This window comes from Dinoponera quadriceps, unplaced genomic scaffold, assembly GCF_001313825.1.
Source record: "Dinoponera quadriceps isolate SergipeBrazil2010 unplaced genomic scaffold, ASM131382v1 scaffold2512, whole genome shotgun sequence".
NCBI lineage: Eukaryota > Metazoa > Arthropoda > Insecta > Hymenoptera > Formicidae > Dinoponera > Dinoponera quadriceps.
The window spans coordinates 304324-324939 of record NW_014556881.1 but is presented as its reverse complement, the minus strand read 5'-3'; the positions used below and the strand labels follow the sequence as shown (position 1 = coordinate 324939).

General features: G+C 36.4%; 3 protein-coding genes across 3 annotated transcripts; 2 read left to right on the top strand and 1 right to left on the bottom strand.

The window, feature by feature from the left end:
* The first annotated feature begins 997 nt into the window (after window positions 1–997).
* On the top strand, window positions 998–8416 carry LOC106748354 (major royal jelly protein 1-like). The gene is made up of 8 exons (XM_014626783.1): window positions 998–1202; window positions 1469–1635; window positions 2272–2487; window positions 2694–3101; window positions 3285–3482; window positions 7159–7163; window positions 7494–7720; window positions 8247–8416. Exons 1-8 carry the CDS (start codon window positions 998–1000, stop codon window positions 8414–8416), a joined length of 1596 nt encoding a protein of 531 aa, XP_014482269.1.
* A 1848-nt stretch (window positions 8417–10264) lies between these two features.
* On the top strand, window positions 10265–13098 carry LOC106748356 (protein yellow-like). The gene is made up of 4 exons (XM_014626785.1): window positions 10265–10420; window positions 10873–11160; window positions 11721–11970; window positions 12158–13098. The coding sequence occupies exons 1-4, from the start codon at window positions 10265–10267 to the stop codon at window positions 13096–13098; spliced, it is 1635 nt and encodes a 544-aa protein (XP_014482271.1).
* Window positions 13099–13612: 514 nt separating this feature from the next.
* LOC106748375 lies at window positions 13613–19785 on the bottom strand. Its single transcript, XM_014626829.1, has 4 exons — window positions 19089–19785; window positions 18757–18877; window positions 18387–18635; window positions 13613–18015 (listed from the first exon to the last, which is right to left on the bottom strand). Exons 1-4 carry the CDS (start codon window positions 19191–19193, stop codon window positions 14207–14209), a joined length of 4284 nt encoding a protein of 1427 aa, XP_014482315.1. The 5' UTR covers window positions 19194–19785; the 3' UTR covers window positions 13613–14206.
* Between the last annotated feature and the right edge of the window lie 831 nt (window positions 19786–20616).

Below are 20616 nucleotides of genomic sequence, written 5' to 3'. Positions count from 1 at the left end.
TTGGACGCTGACTCTGCAATCCCTTATTGGAAAAAGAGAATTCCTCTTATTTTCTTCTTCGATTACGGAAAATATAATACAATTGTTTAAATAAACATTATTTAGTATTTAAACAATAACCCAGTTCTATAAATACTTACATACGCGTCATTCAATACAAAAAGCTGATGGAAAAGTTGCGCTACATTATTAATATTTATATTACTAATGTAAGCATAGTTAAAAAGTAATGAAGACAATTCAAAATATGACGAGAAATTATCCTGGGAAATCCTGTTGCGCAATAATATTCTCGTGATACATCACGAGAATCCTGAATAATGTTTTAAGTGGCTACAAAGTTCAGTTTGACTCGCAAAATCGTAATATGGAAAATAGTTCGTATAAAGGAAGACATTCATGACTAATAAAGATGCTTTGTGAAAGCGTATTGAAGGGAAGGAGAAAAAAAAACAAAAGGAAGCACTTTCCATAGGATGCGATACATTGAGTGAGAGCGTTATTCGCACGTAAATAATACCTATAATACATTTTTCGTCGTCATTATCGTTGTTATCATCATTATGCCGTAATATATTTTATGAAATGAGGTCATTGATGCAAGTGTTAGATATCGCATATAGGCGAACATTCTCACGGAAATTCACAGCTACTTAACCGCATGTGCTTCATTTGTTACGAGGAAGTATCTTGTTATAGCTCGCTCCGGTAAATATTCATACAGGTGTGACTATGTCGGCGTATGGCTCTGTGCCCGTCGTCCTTATAAATTCGCTGGAAGCATGACAATTTAACTTTATTGACACTCAGTCTGTGTTGATAAGTCGATTGCTCAACAGGATTTGTCTATAAACACACGAGGAAACCGATGTCCTTACTCGAGTTACAAGTTCTAAAGTGAATTATTTTACGTGAGATCTTTATTGGTTAAATGACGAAACTATTCAAAATTATCTAACAGAGAGTAATCAGAGGTAACCCAAGTGGGAAAAGCAATATGTCAAACGTAATAAAAACATTATCGATATGCGCCGGTATCGCTTCCATCAATGTGATCGCAAGTCATGTACAATTAGAAACAGTTTACAAATGGAAGTACTTCGATTACGAGTGGGAAAGCGAGAGCCATAGGGAAGCAGCGATAGCATCGGGCGATTACAACTACACAAAGCCTATAATTATTGACACCGATCATGCGAAAGGTGATACTTAACATAATTATTTAATAATTGATTATATTTTTTTCTATGTTATAATATTTTGAGATGCGCTGGGAATCAATGTTAAAGGTAAACAAGTGATACTTTCGTTAAATATTTTTATTTTCTCGACTACTTGAAAAATAGATAGCCTGTGAATATAAGAAAAGACATGTAAAATGATTTATCTAAATAAGATTGTAATTAATTACCAAAGATATTTGATAATTTGCGACAACTTTATATACGTATTGATTTTCTTCGAGCAGACGGAAGAATTTTTGTAACTATTATAAGAGCCGACGGAGTTCCGTCGAGTTTGAACGTGATCGGTAATCGGAGAGGTCCTGGTGGCCCCCTTCTGCAACCGTACCCTAGTTGGGAGTGGACTAAAAGAGGAGACTGCAACGGGATCACCAGTGTTTATAGAGTAGCGGTAAGTTAATTATAATTCTAACGAGCGATCGCTCCTTGTGGTTATTTTTTAAAATCGTGCTCCGTGTATACACAACGAGAAACATCATGTAAAAACCGTTTTCTATTAATATTTATAATTATTATTATTATTTATAAATATTATTATAATCCTGTTTAATACCGGAATAATTTTGGAAGTTTGATCACCCATTCCTGAAACCGGCATACGTGTGCCGTAATACTTATATTATTATTAGGATTATTGCAACTTTCAATCACACGCATATATCTAGATTGAAAGCAACGGTTAGAAAGCGTAGTAATTAAAGTATATTAACCCTTTGTACTCCTATGTCGAGTGTGACTCGACATCAGTTTTTATCTCAGGAGCTTGGAACTTCCTCCAGTTAATTTTAATGGCCGCTTTGTCTTATTCGAGAGAACTTACTCAATTAGTGCAATATTATATTATATTATTAGTACAATATTATAGCAATATAGCATAAGACTTCTCAGTACAAATACTGTGAGTACTCGTTTTATATGATTTTGAAATATAATTCGGAGTGCAAAAGGTTAAAACCGGTCTGTGCACTTGGCATTGCGATTTTATAATATATCTTTTGATAAGAACTTTTGTAATATCTTGCCTCAGATCGATCCATGTAATAGATTGTGGGTGTTAGACAACGGTAAAATCGGATCAGAGGTAATATGCTCGGCGCAGTTACTCGTTTTCGATCTCGCTACGGATAAGTTGATCAAAAGAGTGAAGATACCGATTGAACTATCGCAAAATTCCGAGACAGACGTGGGCCGGCTGGTTACTCCGATTGTCGAGACACACGGGCCTCATTGTACAAATACAACCGTAAGTGTGCTAAATGATCACGCGATGCAGCTGCTGTGTACTCCGTAATGAGCAATGAAGCATTCGTTACGCTCAACGGGGAATTCCAAGTTTGCACATATCAAAATGCTAATAAGGAAATTAATTGTCCGGAAAATTGTTTTAAGCTTCTAGAATTTAGCATAAATTTATTGCAAAGTTTTTGCAACGCGAGTTTCCTTCGTTAGGTATACATGGCGGATATCTCAGGATACGGGCTCGTAATTTACGACCGCGGCCAATTATGGCGACTCGAGTCCAAACTATTTCGTGCAGATCCAGCCGTTACGAATTACACTATCCTGGGCGAAAGTTTCACACTTCAGGATGGCATCCTCGGAATGGCGAAGCATCCGGACATACCCGTCCTCTATTTCAGATCTATGTCTTCCCATGATATGAGCAGTGCGGGGACTACCGATCTGAAAAACTCGCGACACAATTCTAAAGTGCGCTATCACACGATACCAGATGTTATTCCCAGCCAAGCTGCGGCTATGGCTGTATCGTCGGATGGTATATTGTTTTTAGGTTTGCCTACAGAACTGTCCTTGGCATGTTGGAACACCTGCAAACCGCTTAATAAAGACACCTTGGTCAGTTTAACTCACGTAAAATCTGATTTTAAAAAAGTTACACATATAATATCTATATCCATTTATACATGGTTTANAGACGTAACAATATATATATATATATATATATATATATATATTCATTTATTTACTTATTTATATATATTTAGAAAAAATTAAAATATGATCTAATTTGATTCGCAGGGTATCGTGGCCCACGATCCCAAAAGACTGCAATTTGTTAGTGGCGTTAAAATAATACCAAAATACATAACAGGCACAAATGAAGAAGTTTGGATAGTGACTGATCGTTTTCAGAAAATCATGGCTGGTACTATGGATTTTTCAGACGTGAATTTTCGTATTATGAAAGCGGATGTCGCTCAGTTGACAGCTGGTACTGTTTGTACTCAATCATAGTAATAAGGATTATTGTAAGTATAAAATCAAGAAAACTAAGAAAATTCAATGAATTTTTATTGATATAAAAGAACAGTGAGCTTAATTAAGTAAACTTGATTAAGAAAAACCGATCGAAATAGATTCTCTCTCTCTCTTTCTCTCTCTATTTCTTTTACTCTTTTCATGTTATCCTATTTTATCTTTTTTAAATATTTCAAAATATAAATTTGATTAATATTTAATTTAAATAATATTTAAATTAAATTTAAATATTAATATATTATTGAAAAATTTAATATATTATTTACACAATTAGCACGTAAAAACCACTTTCTCGGACTTATTATTAAAATTAGTTATACTCAGATATTTATAAATTCAGATATTTGTAAATTCAAATCACTCGCGTGTACGTTTAATATATATATATATATATATATATGTTTAATGTATACGTTAAGCATGAGTGCGTTTTAGGAGAAAGTTACTTAAGAGAAAAATTAATGTAACGTGAAACTTGCATTACAGGCTAATATTTGGCTTATTGCTTACTGCGCGTCTATACATAACAAGTCTTTAGAAAATATCCTAACATTATGATGTGTATAACAAGCAGAAATTAGTTGAGATTAGATTTTCCAAAAGAATTATGCGATCGAATAAAAAATAATTTATATCCAAGAAGTAACATTTCGCTTTAAAAATATCCACAAACTGATTACAACATTCGAGGTGATATCGAAAATAAGCATTAAGTAAAATAAATATTTATATTCATAGAGAAAATATATTTTTTTCAGAAAAATGTATGCTGTGTATGTTGATATTTTAGATATTTTAGATATTTTAGATTTTTAAATATATTTTAAATATCCGAAATATTTGTTGGTATCTTTTAGATATTTTACATATCTAAAATTTTTAGATATATTTTAGACATTTTGGATATCAACAATAAGTTCATATGTTTTGAAATGTGTGTGTGTTTTAGAAATTTTCATCTAATAATAAGTGTAATATACATGAATAATATAGAAATTCCCCGATAAAATTATGTACATAGAATATATATATGTCTGCATATGAAAAACGTTATTTTATATATAGAATGTCCGGGATGTAGTAAGAAATTATAAAAGAAATTCTTTCTCTTTCTCAAATGCGGCAGTTTATACAAAATTATCTTACAAAAATCAAAGCGAGACGGCATTACTACAATCTATCGTTTTGTAATTATATAATTATTAAAACGCTACAATAGACATTATGCGGTAATGTACGTAATCATATGGATAATCCACTTCTTAGTGCTTGATAGATCGTCGGTAATTAGACGGGATATGAAATCGGAAGGAAATAACGAATCGCGTTATGGCGCATGCCTGGGACTTAAATGGAGAAGGTGCGGGTAAAGGGCGCAAAATATCGCGTAACTTTACCAGTACTCGTTGCAAGAGTGCCGAATCAACATCGCGTTTCTCTAGCCGAGTGTCCCACATTGCTCCGATCATGCGTCGCGAGTAACGACAATTCCAGTGTGTGTCGAAATGAAACGTGAAAATGCGACGATAATTCGCATGCTCAATCACATGTTATTTGTTGCTAGTCAATTATAACAGTGATAATAAAGTACAGATAGTCGCGAAGGCGAATAGATTAGATAATTACAAGATTAGATAATTACAAAGCGGTCGTTGATACGTGGAGCGCGCGAATCTTGAATTTAGCGAGCCTTGTACGCGTCCCAGGAGATGTCAATGCACGTGAGTATCGATGTTGTGCTTGTAACGTTCGTCGCCGATCGCAGAAGGAAGTAGTGTAAGTGCGAAAGCGAAAAGCTGTTCTCTTAATCTGCGATGGAAAGTGGCATTGATGTTAAAGTCGAAAGAACGTCTCGCTTCGCTTGGCGAACGAGTTACAGGAACGGAAGTGCCATGCCATTTCAGGTAGAGTGAATTCGCCTGGCCGTTGCATTCCGGTGAAAGAAGGAACGCCTGCATACGCACGTACGACTGTGCGTGGGTCGCGAGTTGCAGCGCTATCCGAAACGTCGACAACGTTATCGGGAAGAAGAACGTGCGTGGTATCTTAATTGCATCTTAATTGCAGATTTCTCATCAGCTCGGAGTCAACTACCTGCTTTAAACTTAATTTATAACACCATCCGACATTGTTTCGCAACACGAGTGTGAATAGTCGTTTCCGTTTTTTTTTGCCCGTTGAACGCGAATCCGTTATCCAAATTTAGCTGTCGCGTCGCAATTTTGAGAAAAATGGCGTGAAAGAAACCAAATACCGTCAAAGAGACGATTTTTATGGTTTTCATGAGGGTTGTAGCATTGACAGTAAATTACTTTCTAAATTTCGGGAATGTCACGCGAAGGTATCAACTTTTAGCTTTAAAGTGCATTCTGTTTGGTTTCGTTACGATTTTCCGTTTTCGAGATACAGCAATTTGAAAATAGCTCTTTTCTCATGTAATGTATGAAAAAAATATTTTATTCCATCTTCGTGCTGCATTACGCGAAAAGTAAGTGCTTTTATACTTACGATTGTATAACATATAATCGGATCGATACTAAATCAAAAACAATATAAAATTGATAAAATACAATGTGGCAGGAAGATTATAATTCGAAAACTTCTTAGCCGATGAAACATTTCGTATGGTTGTTGTACAGATTATTTTATTGACTTAGAAATATTTGAAGACGTATTTAAGACGATCCTTAAGCATAAGAACGGGCTATGAAGCGAGCCTTAGTGCGCACTCGGTGCGCACTAGTGCACATAATCGAATTCGCCAATAGAAATGTAATTACAAACTTTTGAAAGTTCTCTTACAAGTCCGACTCCATTCCAAGATGAGAAATTATTTTATGCTTTTGAAGCAGTCTAATAATTACAAATGTGGATGTATGCTCTAATGCTCTAAAGAATAATTCTTTCTTATAAAAAGAAGATTGTAAAGCATGAAATATTTATGTTATCGTATATTGTATATTGTAAATATATAGCAGATGAGTCAGCGCACAGAAATCTGCAATAAATATAAAAGTATAAAACCATTTCGATATTATAGTGGGTATTTGCGGAAAATTACAATAATGGGAAACGATGTGTATTGTTTTAATTTTTATTAAAGTTAGTCAAAATATAATATTTTAATAATTACTCTTCGTTGTTACTGTAATAAAATAAAAATTCGTATTATTCATGAGAGATTAAGGCAGCTTATAAATCCTACATTGTTTTTGTTATATTTATTTGTTCAGTTTATAAGTATTTCTGCAAACGCAGTTCATAATATAAACGTAACTATTTTTTTCAAATTTCTCTGCTCTCTTTCTCTTTTATTACGCCACACATGCAATAAATTATGATACTATCGATAAAATGCGTAGGCACGAAATTATCCAGGTATGGACGCAATTACCGCCGATTTCACCGAGCGCAAAAACGTACACTGACACTCAGTCTCTCCCGTAAAAATTAAAGTTTCGAAAATCCTACACTAACGTCACATCTGTGCATTTTAATTCTAATCTAAAAAAAAACAGATTTCGAACTTAGAATTTAGAAATTAATACAAATTTTAAATATTTTTAACTAATTAAATAAATTGTCATGTACAAAGAATAAATAAATATTAAGTCTTTTGACTCCTAAATTACAGTTCCTGTATTGAGCCATTATAATATAAAATTATAACTATATATAAAAACCATACTGAAACGACAACGTAACAAACGTACAAACATCGCACCCATTTACAAACGTTTCTAAATAAACTATAGGATTAAATGTAAGTGACAATACTTATAGCTCTCGCGTTTTCTACATTTTCGCATTCGTTTCCAAGACGGCACTTGTAGTCAGCCTGTGATCGTAATATGATTATCCGCGAATAAACGTTACGTTACGTTATGTCGGCTATCTCAACTTTCCTCACGGCTTAATTACCATTTTCGCACAATCAGCCCGCTGCATCATCTTGTATTGTACTTCCAGACACGCCATGACGAGAAAGAAGAGAGGCATCAAAGGTGTACAAAGGACCGAGTGGTTGTCGTTCCAACAGCTGTGGACGCCGAGGCAAACCAGCCGATCCAACAATTATATTTACGTTCCGCCTAATTGTGCTTTCGGGAGTACCAAGGATGATTCTAATTTCAAGCAGCAACGTGAGCTGCGTAACCGTGAAAAACTTCAACCGAGCAATTTGCCACGCAGAGATCGTAAGTTCAACAACACCTGTGCGGAACTAATCAGCAGTCGGTGGAAAAAGTCACGCTACTTTCATCGTGCTTATAACCCGGTATTTACATCTATGTCAAGGAAACTAAAAGAAAAACACTATTAATGTCAAGATTAACGTTGAATTTGAATTTATTCGCAATATATTTCGAATATCTGTGCGTGTTAATCGTTGTACATTTATTAGAGTTGCATTTAATTGACTTAATCAGGGTAAAAAGAACCAAGATTTCTTTATCATAATTGGTTGATTAAATTTCATTCTATCCTCAGCGTAAAGTTTTCGAACGCAGTTCTATTATTATTCATTTGTTTCCGAACATTCTTTCCTCTCTCTTTCATTCAAGTACACGAAAAAAAATAATTAACTCTCAGAGCTGAAAATCGAAAGATAGAAAGATAATCGTTAATGTATTTTACACTGAGATAATTAACTCAAAATAACAGACTGCAGATGGATTAAAAATGAAACAGTTCATAGAGACAGTTGAATTATACCGAACGCAGGATCCGCATTGTTACAGCTGTACGCTGTAAAATTCAAACGAGTTTTGCCTACAATGTGGCAGCATTGCAGCAAAAAGAAACACCTGGTGTTGCCTCGTAAAAGTGCAATTATAGTGTTTGCCGGGGCGGCTAAATGGACAGCCTTCCAGAAAACGCTGTCGCAACCATGAAGTTTTCATTTTTAAGAAGGGTTAGAAACTCCGGAATTTTACGTTGTGCAACATACAAAGTAATTTGCATAACCAGGACATTTGCATAAACATTCGACTTGAACACACACTTTTACATTCATAAATTTTTTGAATTATAGTGTAGCATAGTGTAGCATGTGACGTACGAAGCACGTAGAATGGAGGTAGCGAACGTATAATTACAAAATGTTGACAATTTCTCACCTTGGAAGTTCTGCAAGTGAAAACGAGTTTTCATGATAGTTCAAGCTGTCGTAGCTGTCAAGCTGAAAAACATTTTCATTTTCTAAACTTCCAAATAACTTAGAATTTTCAATTTTTATTTGACATCGAACAAATACGTTACTGATGCCTTTTTTAATTTTTTAATACGTTACTGATAAGAAATAACAAGAAGGTAAATAAAGAACTTGAAGAAATTATAATGAACATAAAAAATTTCGAGAAATAAGAGGATAAATCGCAAATAGAATAAACACGCGCAACAATTAGGGGAGAGCTTGACGCTTCCTGAAAAAATAGGTAAGATTCAAGCAGCTGTAACTTCATCAAAGTTATCGAAATCCAAAGAAATCGAAAAAAATCGAAAAAAAAGTTTTAAAGCTTGAAGTCTCTACTTTCAGATAATCTATATCATCTTTTAATTCTTTTAATTTGGGTAATTTTTCCATACCAAAAACGACGAGATTTTGTCCAGCTCGTCGTTTTCGGTATGTAAAAAATACCAAAATTAAAAGAACGAAAAAAAAAACGATGGGACCGTTCAAAATTCTTTATTTTAGATTTCAATTTCGATAACTTTCGAACAAACTTAGTTCACAAAGTTACAACTGCTAGAATCTTGCCTATTTTTTGAGGAAGCATCAAGCGCTTTCCCAATTATTGTGCGTAATGTGTAATACGATGAGAAATAGCTCATATAGCTAACGTAAAAAGTTTAGAAATTTATTTCTGACGCAGTCATACGAGGGAAAAAAGTTGCACGATTTCACGATGGAGATGCGCGAGTTCCCATGAACTCATCCGCCAATGACCTATACCGTGACTAGAGCCTGGAGTCGTTACACGGACGAGAGGGAAAATCATCTTCGGTAGAAGGGATTCGCCATTCTCTCCTTTCGTAGGATCTAGACACACTTACGACCCGGATAGTGAATATAGTAGTCGTGTAACATCCATGGTGCCATCTTGAGTACTCGTCCCTCTCGCGTTTGACACATCACTTATAACGATAACGCGGCAGAGGTCAGAATCAACAGCACGATCTATTCTTGTATCTTTAGAGTCTCAGGATTCGAAATTTACATTACGCCAAAGAACGACTATAATCATACTGCTTAAAGTAAGTAAGGAACAATATAAAAGTGTGTTTGAAAATTGCTTTCGTCCCATTATTTATTCTAATAGATTATTATCAGTACGTTGTGTTTTTCTCTCTCTCTCTCTCTCTCTTTCTCTGTGTCGTGTTTATCACGTCATTATTGTCACGCGTTACAGCTTGACAAACGATTAATTCTTAATTAGTATATAGCACTTTCATCGAATATTGGTGATTATTTTGCGTACGCAAAGAGACCTACTTACCTCAATAATGAAAATACATTTTCGCCGATTGTATGACGCTGCGAAGATTGCGCTGGATTTCTAATCGTATCGAGAGCGCTAACGCGCTTTTTCGTTTCTCGTTATTTAAATTCTATCACCTCGTTTCTGTTAAATGCAGCGCTGTAGCGAAATGTAGCCGATCATTCGGGGTACGGGATAAATGAACGAAATTAAAATTATATCACGGAGGAAATATATATTGAAAAATTTCCCTTCGCAGGTATGGCTAATATGATGCCACTGTTGTTATCAATGTCGCTTATGGGAGGCCCGCAATTCGCAGCTTACACAGGCCCCGGTATCTTATCTAGAGAGCTTCAGGCGCCCGCGCTGCCGTTAACTCCGTCAGTTTCCACTCCGCACTTTTCTTCGACTCGCGTAAGAAGGAATATAACAGTATAATATACCTTTAAGGGAAATAACATTGATTGTATTGGATCGGTCGAGAAAAGTTTTCGCTCGGTTTTCCGCCTTCTTCAACGATAAATCAACCATATTCCTCCCCGCGCGCTATAGAGATATACAGATACTTTGAGAACATTGGCGAAGAATCGCAGACGACAGCGACTACCTAATCGATGAATAATTTCTTTAAATTTAGTGCAAAAATGTCAAATTTGACTCGAGAATCGAACTTTCTGACTGATTCGATATACAAAATATACAAAATATATGTACATTTAATATATATTTTCTTTAATTTTCCGAATTCAGGGTATTTTCTGACAATATGGACATTGCAAACTTGATAATTTGAGAAAAGAATCAGTCGGATTAAACCACGCGATTTTTAACATAGAATATATCTCGTAAAATTTTTTCGCTGATAGGCAATCAATTACAAAGGCTCTAAATCGGCTTACGATGAGCACAATGGCTGGTCAAAATTGCCGGTACATACGAACACAGGCAATCCTTACGGATCGACACCACAATTGCGGCACCATGTTGTTACATCTAATCTGGGAAGAAGTGATTTATCAAGACCCACTGGCAGAGTCATTGATACATTTCACACGGATCCTCATTTAGTAAATCAATTAGATTTCCATGATTTTGGCGACAGTTTCGAGCCGGGACATATTACAGACGACTACGTTGGACCAGCTATGGAACTAGTACGTAGTATTTTTTGTCTTATCGTTAAAAAAATATTTTACACATAAATATAAATATACATATGTATGTTAGTATAATTATTAACTATACATAATTATACTAAACAATGCACGAAATTTGTTCGTACATAATTATTTAATACTGATCATATATAATTATATATGATTAGATGTGATTAGATATAATTATCTGATTACTATTGTGCATTTTTGATATTGTAAAAAAATTTTTAAAAAACATTTCTTCCACGTTAAGAGATTTGCTGAAACCTTCTCGTATGCACAGAGAAAAAAAATGGCACAATAGTAATTAGATAATTATATCTAATCCTATATAATTAGTATTAAATAATTATACATGGACAAGTTTCATATATAATTTAGTATAATTATGTATAATTATGCATATTTATATATGATTATGTATGAAATATTCTTTAACGGGTTGCCATTTCTTGGTGAAAATTAAATTAAATTAAATTAAATTTTAACCAAATAAATTTCAAAATAATTTTTCGAAAAATATTTATAAATAAAAGAGTCTTTTTACTTTAACACAGGTATACGCATGGTCTACGATCGACTTTGAGTTTAACAATATCGAAGAGCGAGACAATGCTATATTTAAGGGCGATTACATAGCTGAAAATAATTTGCCTCTGGGCTTAGATGTTTGGCGGGACAAAGTTTTTATTACTCTACCAAAATGGAGGGCTGGTATACCGGCGACTTTAGCCACCGTGCCGAGATATTCGAAGACAAAAAGCCCTAAGTTGAAACCATATCCCAACTGGCACTGGCATCAATCAGGTTGTCTTCATGTTAACTTCGCATATATTTGCTACTTTATATTTTATATTATTTTTATTTGTTATTTATATATGGGTGTGTATATGCGTGTGTGTGTGTGTGTATGTGTGTGTGTGTATAATAACATAATATTTATGTCTGTTTATTTATACACATTACTTATCTAATCTCCTTCAATGAATTTTAGAAAGCTGCGACGGTCTGACTTCCGTCTTTCGAATCCAAGTAGACGAGTGCGATCGTCTATGGGTTCTCGATTCTGGCAAAACGGAGCTCGCTAAAAAATCTAAGCAGATCTGTCCTCCCGCCATATATATCTTCGACCTTCGTACCGACACCCTCATTAGGAAGTTTACTTTACCGGATGAATACATCAAGCAGGATTCTTTGTACATCAACATCGCAGTGGATATCAGAGACAACGACTGCGGCTCAGCGACAGCATACTCGGTTGACGTTTGGCGATACGGTCTCGTCGTATACGATTTCTTTAAGAACTCCGCTTACAGGGTCGAGCATCACTTCTTCTATCCTGATCCTCTGGCTTCCAGATACGAGCTGCATGGCATAAGGTTCCAATGGACTGACGGGTTATTCGGGATAGCTCTCAGTCCTCTGGATATTCATGACGACAGAACGTTATTCTTCCATCCGATGTCAAGCTTTCGGCAGTTCGCTGTGTCCACGTCGATTTTCCGGGATAGAAAAGTTGCGGATCGAAGTACGGAAAAATTTATGCCCGTTGGGCGACCCAGAGCGAAAGACTACGGTCATGCTTCGGGGTCTGCCATCGATAAGAACGGCGTCATGTTCTTCAACATGGTCACCAGAGACTCCGTGTGGTGCTGGGACACTAGGAAAGAGTACATACCGCAAAATCTCGGGGTGATCGGCACCAGCAACGTATCTTTAGTGTTCCCGAATGACATCAGAGTGGATCACGAGCACGATCAAAGTGTCTGGCTGATTTCGAATCGCTTGCCGATATATTTGTACGGGACTTTGAACAATGGTAATATCAATTACAGGGTATTCAAGGCGAACGTCAAGGAGGCTATCAGAGATAGCGTCTGTGATCCTAATTATGTAGTTCCTGAATCGGATCCGGGACTTGATGATGTATGCTAAAAGAAATTATTCACACATCTCATTGCGATAAACGGATGCTCGATAGGGCAAGTAAAAATGAAAAAAAAAACCTTTTTTGACATTCAAATGTTCTTTGTAGTAAAGTTCAAGCAGCTCTCTGTTCAGCAGTGCATTCTGTAAAACAACTTATTTAAATTATATATATATTTATAAATTCTCTGAAAAAGAGACCTTTCTATCTCTCCTTTTTTAAGATATTGTGTATTTATTTTTTATATTGATTATATTATTATTTTGATTGTTGTCAATTATAAAATGTGATGAATCGAATGAACTAATACGAGTGTGTTTTCGTACGATATTAAACATGTCGCGCGTTTGTTGATTAAATATTTTTGTTACCACATAAACGATGCAATTTCGTGTTACCAATGACTAGATTACTTTATGTGAAATTTTTAGTATAAATATATATATATTTTTTTTTTGTACATATATATAAACACGAAACTTGTATAAAACTTTTATTGCGCAAAAAGCATAAAATCATATATAATATCATATAATAATATCAGAGGTATAATATCATATAATAATATCAGAACTGATAAATTTCTGCGTAATATTGTCTATTATTTCGAATTATAAATTTATAATATTACGAATATAAATTTATAATATTACGAATAAATTTGTAGTGGATTCGGCGGGTATGCACTGAGAATGCAGCATAGTCCTTATTAAACAGGTATAAGATACCTTACATTGCAGCATTAAATTATTGCAACACTAGGAAATAAAACAGCAACTTGTATAGAACAAAATAAAGCATCAGAATTTGTGAATAGACTTTTTGAACATTATTTCTAATTTGTAGAATATATATATATATATCGTAAGATTTACTTGTTATTTAAGAATTCCCTACGGCAATATAAAATAATCTGTTGCCTAAGGCATGTGCAACAAATTTATAACGATTATTTCACTTACATGTAACGCAAATCGAATCTCAATTATGTCTATTTTTATGATATTTACCTGACAGCAACTATGTATCGTATTAATCAAATAATTCTTTTTGCATGACGCCCGTACGGTAAATGTTAATTAAATATTGCATACTAAGTTACAAGATAAACACATATTAATTTTCGTTATCGAGAGAATGTGAGGAGTTATCGGCAAAAATGTTCGAAGATGTTCTTGGCGGTATAGTGTCATTAGAAAACTCTTCCATCAAACTACCTCCATTCACCGTCGGTTCTGAGCTGTTCCTTTCGAGCAAAGAATTGATATCACTTTCATCGCTCGAATATATTCCGAGAAATTGGTCTGTCAAAAAATCCTTTGTTCTTCCGTAAATAGGTCTACATTCATTTTTGTTTCTTATGCCATTTTGCGTCGTACTCGTTAATTTTAAAATCTCAATATTTCGAGATTGTAAAATGTTATCGTTACTTTTAATATCTGAATTTGAAATTGGCTTTCTCTTGACATTTTCTGAAGTAGCTTGAAAGTTCTCGTTCGAAAGTTGTGTCAGTTTTTGAAGCTCTTCGCCAATTGATTTTAATATCGATGTTTGACTGTATGAATTGACAAGTGACAACGTCTTAGTGGGAGATATTTCCGTAGAGTTTTCCAAAGTGAGATTAAACTCATTTTCCTCCTTTTCATCATTTAAATAGCCTAATTGACGATCGTCATCATCATTGTTATCAAAATTTGACGATCGTGACGTAACATCATTATCAACATTTACGAAAGATAAATTATTCTCGGATACCTTATCTTTAACATTAATATCGATAGCACTCAAATATTTCTCATCTTGTAAATCATAATAATTATCGTATTTTAGCGATTTAACAGATGACGTGGCACTTAAATTATCCGAACCATTATTGTTCAAGCACAAAATTTCTGGATTTTTTTCCTCGATCATGTCGTTGTTATAACCTTGACTCGATGAAATTTGGTCGTACGTATAATTATTTCTTCCAACGGAGTTTACACCGGCCGTATGAAAAACATGGGACGGAAAATCGTTAATTACAGCGACGTCACTTGCACCCCCGTACTCTTCGATCTGTCCGGCCAAAACATCTCGTATACTTTCTTGCGACACCTCGATACCAAAGTTCCTCAACACACTGATTATAAATTGAACTGGTAAATTATCGTTAATCGCACGGTCCGTCTGGCAATTCGCATCGAACACTAAGATATTCGTCGCTTGAACATCTTCGACGCTTAAATGCATGTTTCCTCGAGGCTCGGCCAAATCTCCTGCAATCGAGGTTTCCGATTCGCTGACCTCTTCTCGACCGATAAATATTATGCACAAATCGTGGCCATTTTCCTCTTCGGCGATGTGATTGCTGTTAACATTGAGAAGAAACGAATGGCTCAGGTTATTCCGGCCTTCCGTTATCCACTGGGAATCGGGCAGCGAGTCTCGATCTTGCACGTATATCTCATTGTTCACTCGGCAAATGAAATTCACGCTGAAATCCTCGCGCCGCTCGAAATTCGGAGATGACCCCTCGAGTCTCGTTTGAGCGTGCCGGAAAATCCTTATTGTGATCTCAGGCTTGAAGAAGAAAGCGTTGTGTAATACGCTGACGGTATCGTTGTCGACGATGTCGCGTTGGCTCTCGCGAAATCTCTTGTTTTCCGAAGGTTCGTCTAGCAAACCTTTATTAGTCAGTATGATACCTTGAGGATGAGGACTCCACTTGATATTCCTCGTGACCTCCCAGAGATTCAGTGGACGCGTCATGTCATGCCTCGCGTTACGATCGTCCAGGTCGAAATGACTGTCTGTGTCATCGCGTGTTTTGGATAAACAACTCATGACTCCAGCTTCTGAAGGATAACCGGAGACATTATCGTTGTTCAAGAGACGATCGAGATTTACCATTGGAATTTCGGTATCTTTCTTTCGTGCTGACGACGCCGCATGCTTCGACGAATCATTTTTTCTCCCGTCGATCAGATTCCGACCCGAAAAAGTAAACCCTTTGTAAGTTGCTGGAACTTCCAATTTCAAATCGTCGATCGATCGCTCGAAGTTTCTCGATAAATCCTTCCCCGTTATTGTTTCTACTTCATTCCCGAACAGCGCGGTGCCTTCGAAGGTTTTCAAATCTCTCACCTTGGAAATTTCGGCTACCTTCACCACCGATCGCTCGTAACCCAACGACGAATCGTATCTTTTGCGCGCCTCCAGCTCTTTCTTATCCTCCAACAAGGTTTGCTCGTTGTAAGCCTTTAAAGCTCTCAACTCGATCGCTTCGCGTTCCTCGAGAGATAGTCTTCGGTTCGGCCGTAAATCGTATCGGTTTCTCGTCCTTGCCCGTTTCTCGTCCTCCAGCATGAAATCATAAGTTTCCAAAGTGCTCGCCTCCGTCATACCGTGTACCTGAAATTTCCCGTAAGTCTCCTTCCCGAACGACTCGAAATCGCTGACTGCGTGCAAATCGGGCGACCGTGTGCGCTGCTCGCTTAAAGAAATCACCGACTCAGAGATTTCGGTCTGAACGCTCTTCCGATTTTCCGATTCGTCGCCCGCGACGGATCTTTTCTCGTATCCCGAGGGACGTGCACTCCCAACCAGAGACACGCTGTTCCAGTCAGCGACCGCTTCCGTCCCCGAATATTCTCGGGACGTTTGCGTTCGTTTCTTCGAGCTACGCCCCAAATGTATCAACGCGGAGCTACGTCCGTTCGATTCGTCCCCCTGCGTGACGATATCCGAAGCGAAACCCTTCGATTTTTTCCCACCGATGTCGCGACTGTCACTTTTGTCCTCAACATTAGTCGATCGCGAGTGCTCCTTGTTCTTTTGGGAGTTAATATTCCTACTCAAAGTACAGTGGCACGTAAGCGATGACATTTCAGAACTTTCAGAATTCCCATTTGCGTTCACAGCTAAGGCCGTCTCGACCCGGCAAGGATGTTTTCTCTCATCAACCTCGCCGATCAATTTGTATTCGTAGCCTACAGGAACGGGAGAAAATTCCGCTTCCGCGTCTTTGACAGGAGAAGAACGTGATTCGGCCTTCGGGTTCCTTTCATATTCCTTCGAAGGATTTTGCACAATTTTCGCAGCTTCCTGTGCTTCTTCTTCCTTCTCCCCTGACACGACATTAAAGTTACTTGATTTCGTCACTGCTATGTGACCTTTCACTTTATCGCTCGTAACGTGTCCATTTTTTAGCAGTGAAATCGTTTCTTCCCACCCCTCGGTTGAGATTTCCTTCTTCCCGTCCCGCAAAACCGTCTCGCTGTTATCCTTTTCCTTTTCCTCCCCCGTCGAAGAACGTCCGGCGGCATCCTCCTTTTCCAAAGCGATGTCTGCAGTTCTTTCTTCGTCGCCTCCCTCATTGTCTACCGCGGCCCGGCCGTTTCTGAGAGCACCTTCTATTCCATATTTGTCCCGAGGAAAACGTGTCATCATATTTTCCACCGGATTAAATATCCTTGCGGTCGCATATCGTTCGTCCCAATAGGAGCGCTCTTGTATTCTCGCGCGTGCGTCCATCACATCCTCCGCAGTGATATCGAGCATCTTCATCGATTTCTCCGCCACGCTCAAGTCGTTGCCGATCGAGTCGTGATCGTTCGTACCGTTCGTATCGTAACTATCGTTGATGATCAGAGTCGTCAGGGATTTCGTAGCCCGCAATTCGGGACACACTCCATTAAGCTTCACTCTGTTGGACGATTCCTCGGGAGACTCGTGCAAACTCAGCAGGCTCGCGCACTTACCTCGTCGGGCTATCGCTATGCAAAGACTCGCATCGTCCAGAGAATATCCGGCTCTTCCGACCGTGTCGATAATCCCCGTGTCATTTCTCCGTACAATCGATTCGAAAAACTCCCGGAGCTTCGCCACTTTTCGCAGTTGCATGTACCAATTAAGGGTCGTGCACCATTTCCAAATTGAGATAGCTAGAATAACTGACACTCTTACAAAATTTATTATTTAATCCCGTAAGCAGAGAGAATTGCCGGCGGGACGAATATCCTAACATTTTCCACGGGAGAGATAAATTGAGTAAAAACAATTTTTTAGTAATAAATCCTTTCTCGTTTTACTTTTTATGCTGTCGCACGTTATGCTACGAGAGATGCGAAATGGCAAAAAAATAAAATTATTTCACGTCGAAACAAGATTGAGAAATCTCTCTTCATGATAATTGTATTATCGATCTTTTCAAGAATGCAAAAGTTACATGTCCAATATGTACACAAACAATAATACAGAAAATAAATATCTCCCTGCTTCCTCTTCTAGATTGATTCTGTTTCTGCTCACTTACCAAGCCGTATTGCTTTCTTTGCTATAAACTCGACGAGAAGCGATGTTGTGATACTTCCGTTACGCCACAGTATTAAAGTAATGGTAACAACGATAACTTCCAGGAGGATGTCTTTGACGAAACTGAGCACCATCCAAAATATGAGCAAGTCCTGCCGATCTCGCATTAATATTGTATAGATATTAGCGATATGAGCGACGAGGGACACACTATTGATCACAAATCGAGCCACGACGATCTGCGATAAAACTGGAAATATTCAATATTGCATAAGTTTCATGAAAAAAAAAAAAAAATATATATATATATATATCAGCGCGATAATAAAATATATCTTAAATCAAGAGAAATAAGGTTAATGAATACAAACTGGTCTTAATCCAATCGATATCCGTCACATCAGAATTATCAGGTTGCAAAACTGGCAATTCCCAAATTTTCTTCAGCTGCAGATCGCCCTTGAGCCAGCCCCAATTGAAGTTATTGCCAATCTTATTAAAACATGACGCAATTAGTTTAAATATAAATATAACAGTTTTTCTATGCAGTTGGCGAATTTCCACTGTATGATCGAAATACGTGTATATTGAAATAACCTTTTCAGGCGACTTTGTAATTTAAAAATTATCGTAAAAAATAATGATCTTGCCAGTGAAATACGATGAAATATTATAATAATAAACAATATACCAAGATACTTACTAAATTAAATAGACCTACGGCATTTATTAATAATATCTGCAGTTGAAGAGAGGTTTTTCTGACGGAACGAAACGTCATATATCGAGATCTTCGGAACCAATTCATCGTTGAGCTTATCTTCCGTCCTTACGATCATTCTCACCATACGAATCCTTCAACTTTGAATTTTTTTTCAGTGAAATTTGAAAAATCTGGTTATAAATATAGTTTGCTTAAGCTCAGGTTAAATAAACAGAACAACCACGGACGATCGTCCGCTATCGATAAATGTGCAAAATTCCGACGTTTCATTTTCTTCAGTTTTGTACACGTGGAAATGTGTTCGTCAATGCTGCGAGCTGCTTGCCACCGCAAATGCTTTTACTTTAGACAAATATGGAATTGCTATTCACGCATATGAAAGTTTCATTAACTATGTGCGCAAATATAGCGGCAATGTCAGTCAGTTCATCGCGGCATTATCTCAAAGTCACGTAATATGCAAAAACCAGCAAACATGTCAGCGTCGTATATCAGTTATCTTGGGTTTTTTCTTCAGGAATCTGCCTCCAAAATTACGCTGTAACCTAATAAACTCTATCCGTGTAATAATACATAACATTTTAATATAAATAGATTCTAATAAATATGATAGATAATACAGATGAAAGGAGGATGCTTGTTGAGCCAATTTATTATTATATCTCCTTTTATTCAGATTTACTTATATATCGCGTCAATACAACAATTAACCCTATAAACGCGTAATATTCCTAGAATATTTTAAGAATGTAATATAATATTTTTTAATATCATAGGAATGTTCTATTGATGATATATATATCCATTTCACATAATATTCTTCACATATTATAAAAATGTCCTTAGAATATTTAAAAAATTATAATAATAATATAGAGAAATATATATAAATAATTAAAATAAATTAAAAAATATATGTATAATTTTTTAAATATAAAACGTATTTTTACACAAAATTACTTCGACTTTATTTACATAGTAAAACAATTGATATTACAATACATTTGAAATAAGAAACTACAATTATATATATTATATATATATACATAGAGTTTAATATTTTTAAGCTATATATAATATACAATAATATTAAGTAATATTATTTTTTTAATACTATTAGGGGCGAACCTGTAACCATCTATTAATACTCCAGAAATATTATATAATATTAAATAATATTACGCACTTGTAAGAAAGAGTCCTCTGTAGAAAAAAGAACCGCAGCCGATCATACGCTCAGGATCGCACGAAGCTCACCTTAAAATACCGTAAAATGGCCGTTTCATTACGCAGTACACTTTATCAGAAGCGAATGAAAGAGAATCTCTCGACGATTGCAGAGGAAATTATACGAGGCAATTAGCGGAATAGAAGCTCCCGTCACTCCTCGTTACGCCGCCTCGAGACCGTATCGAGCCTGCGGCTGCAGCGAAACGTCTAAACGCGAGAAAGGTCGGTACGGTTGCAGCGCAGAAGTGCCGCGCTTCCCCCCTCCCCCCCCCCCCCC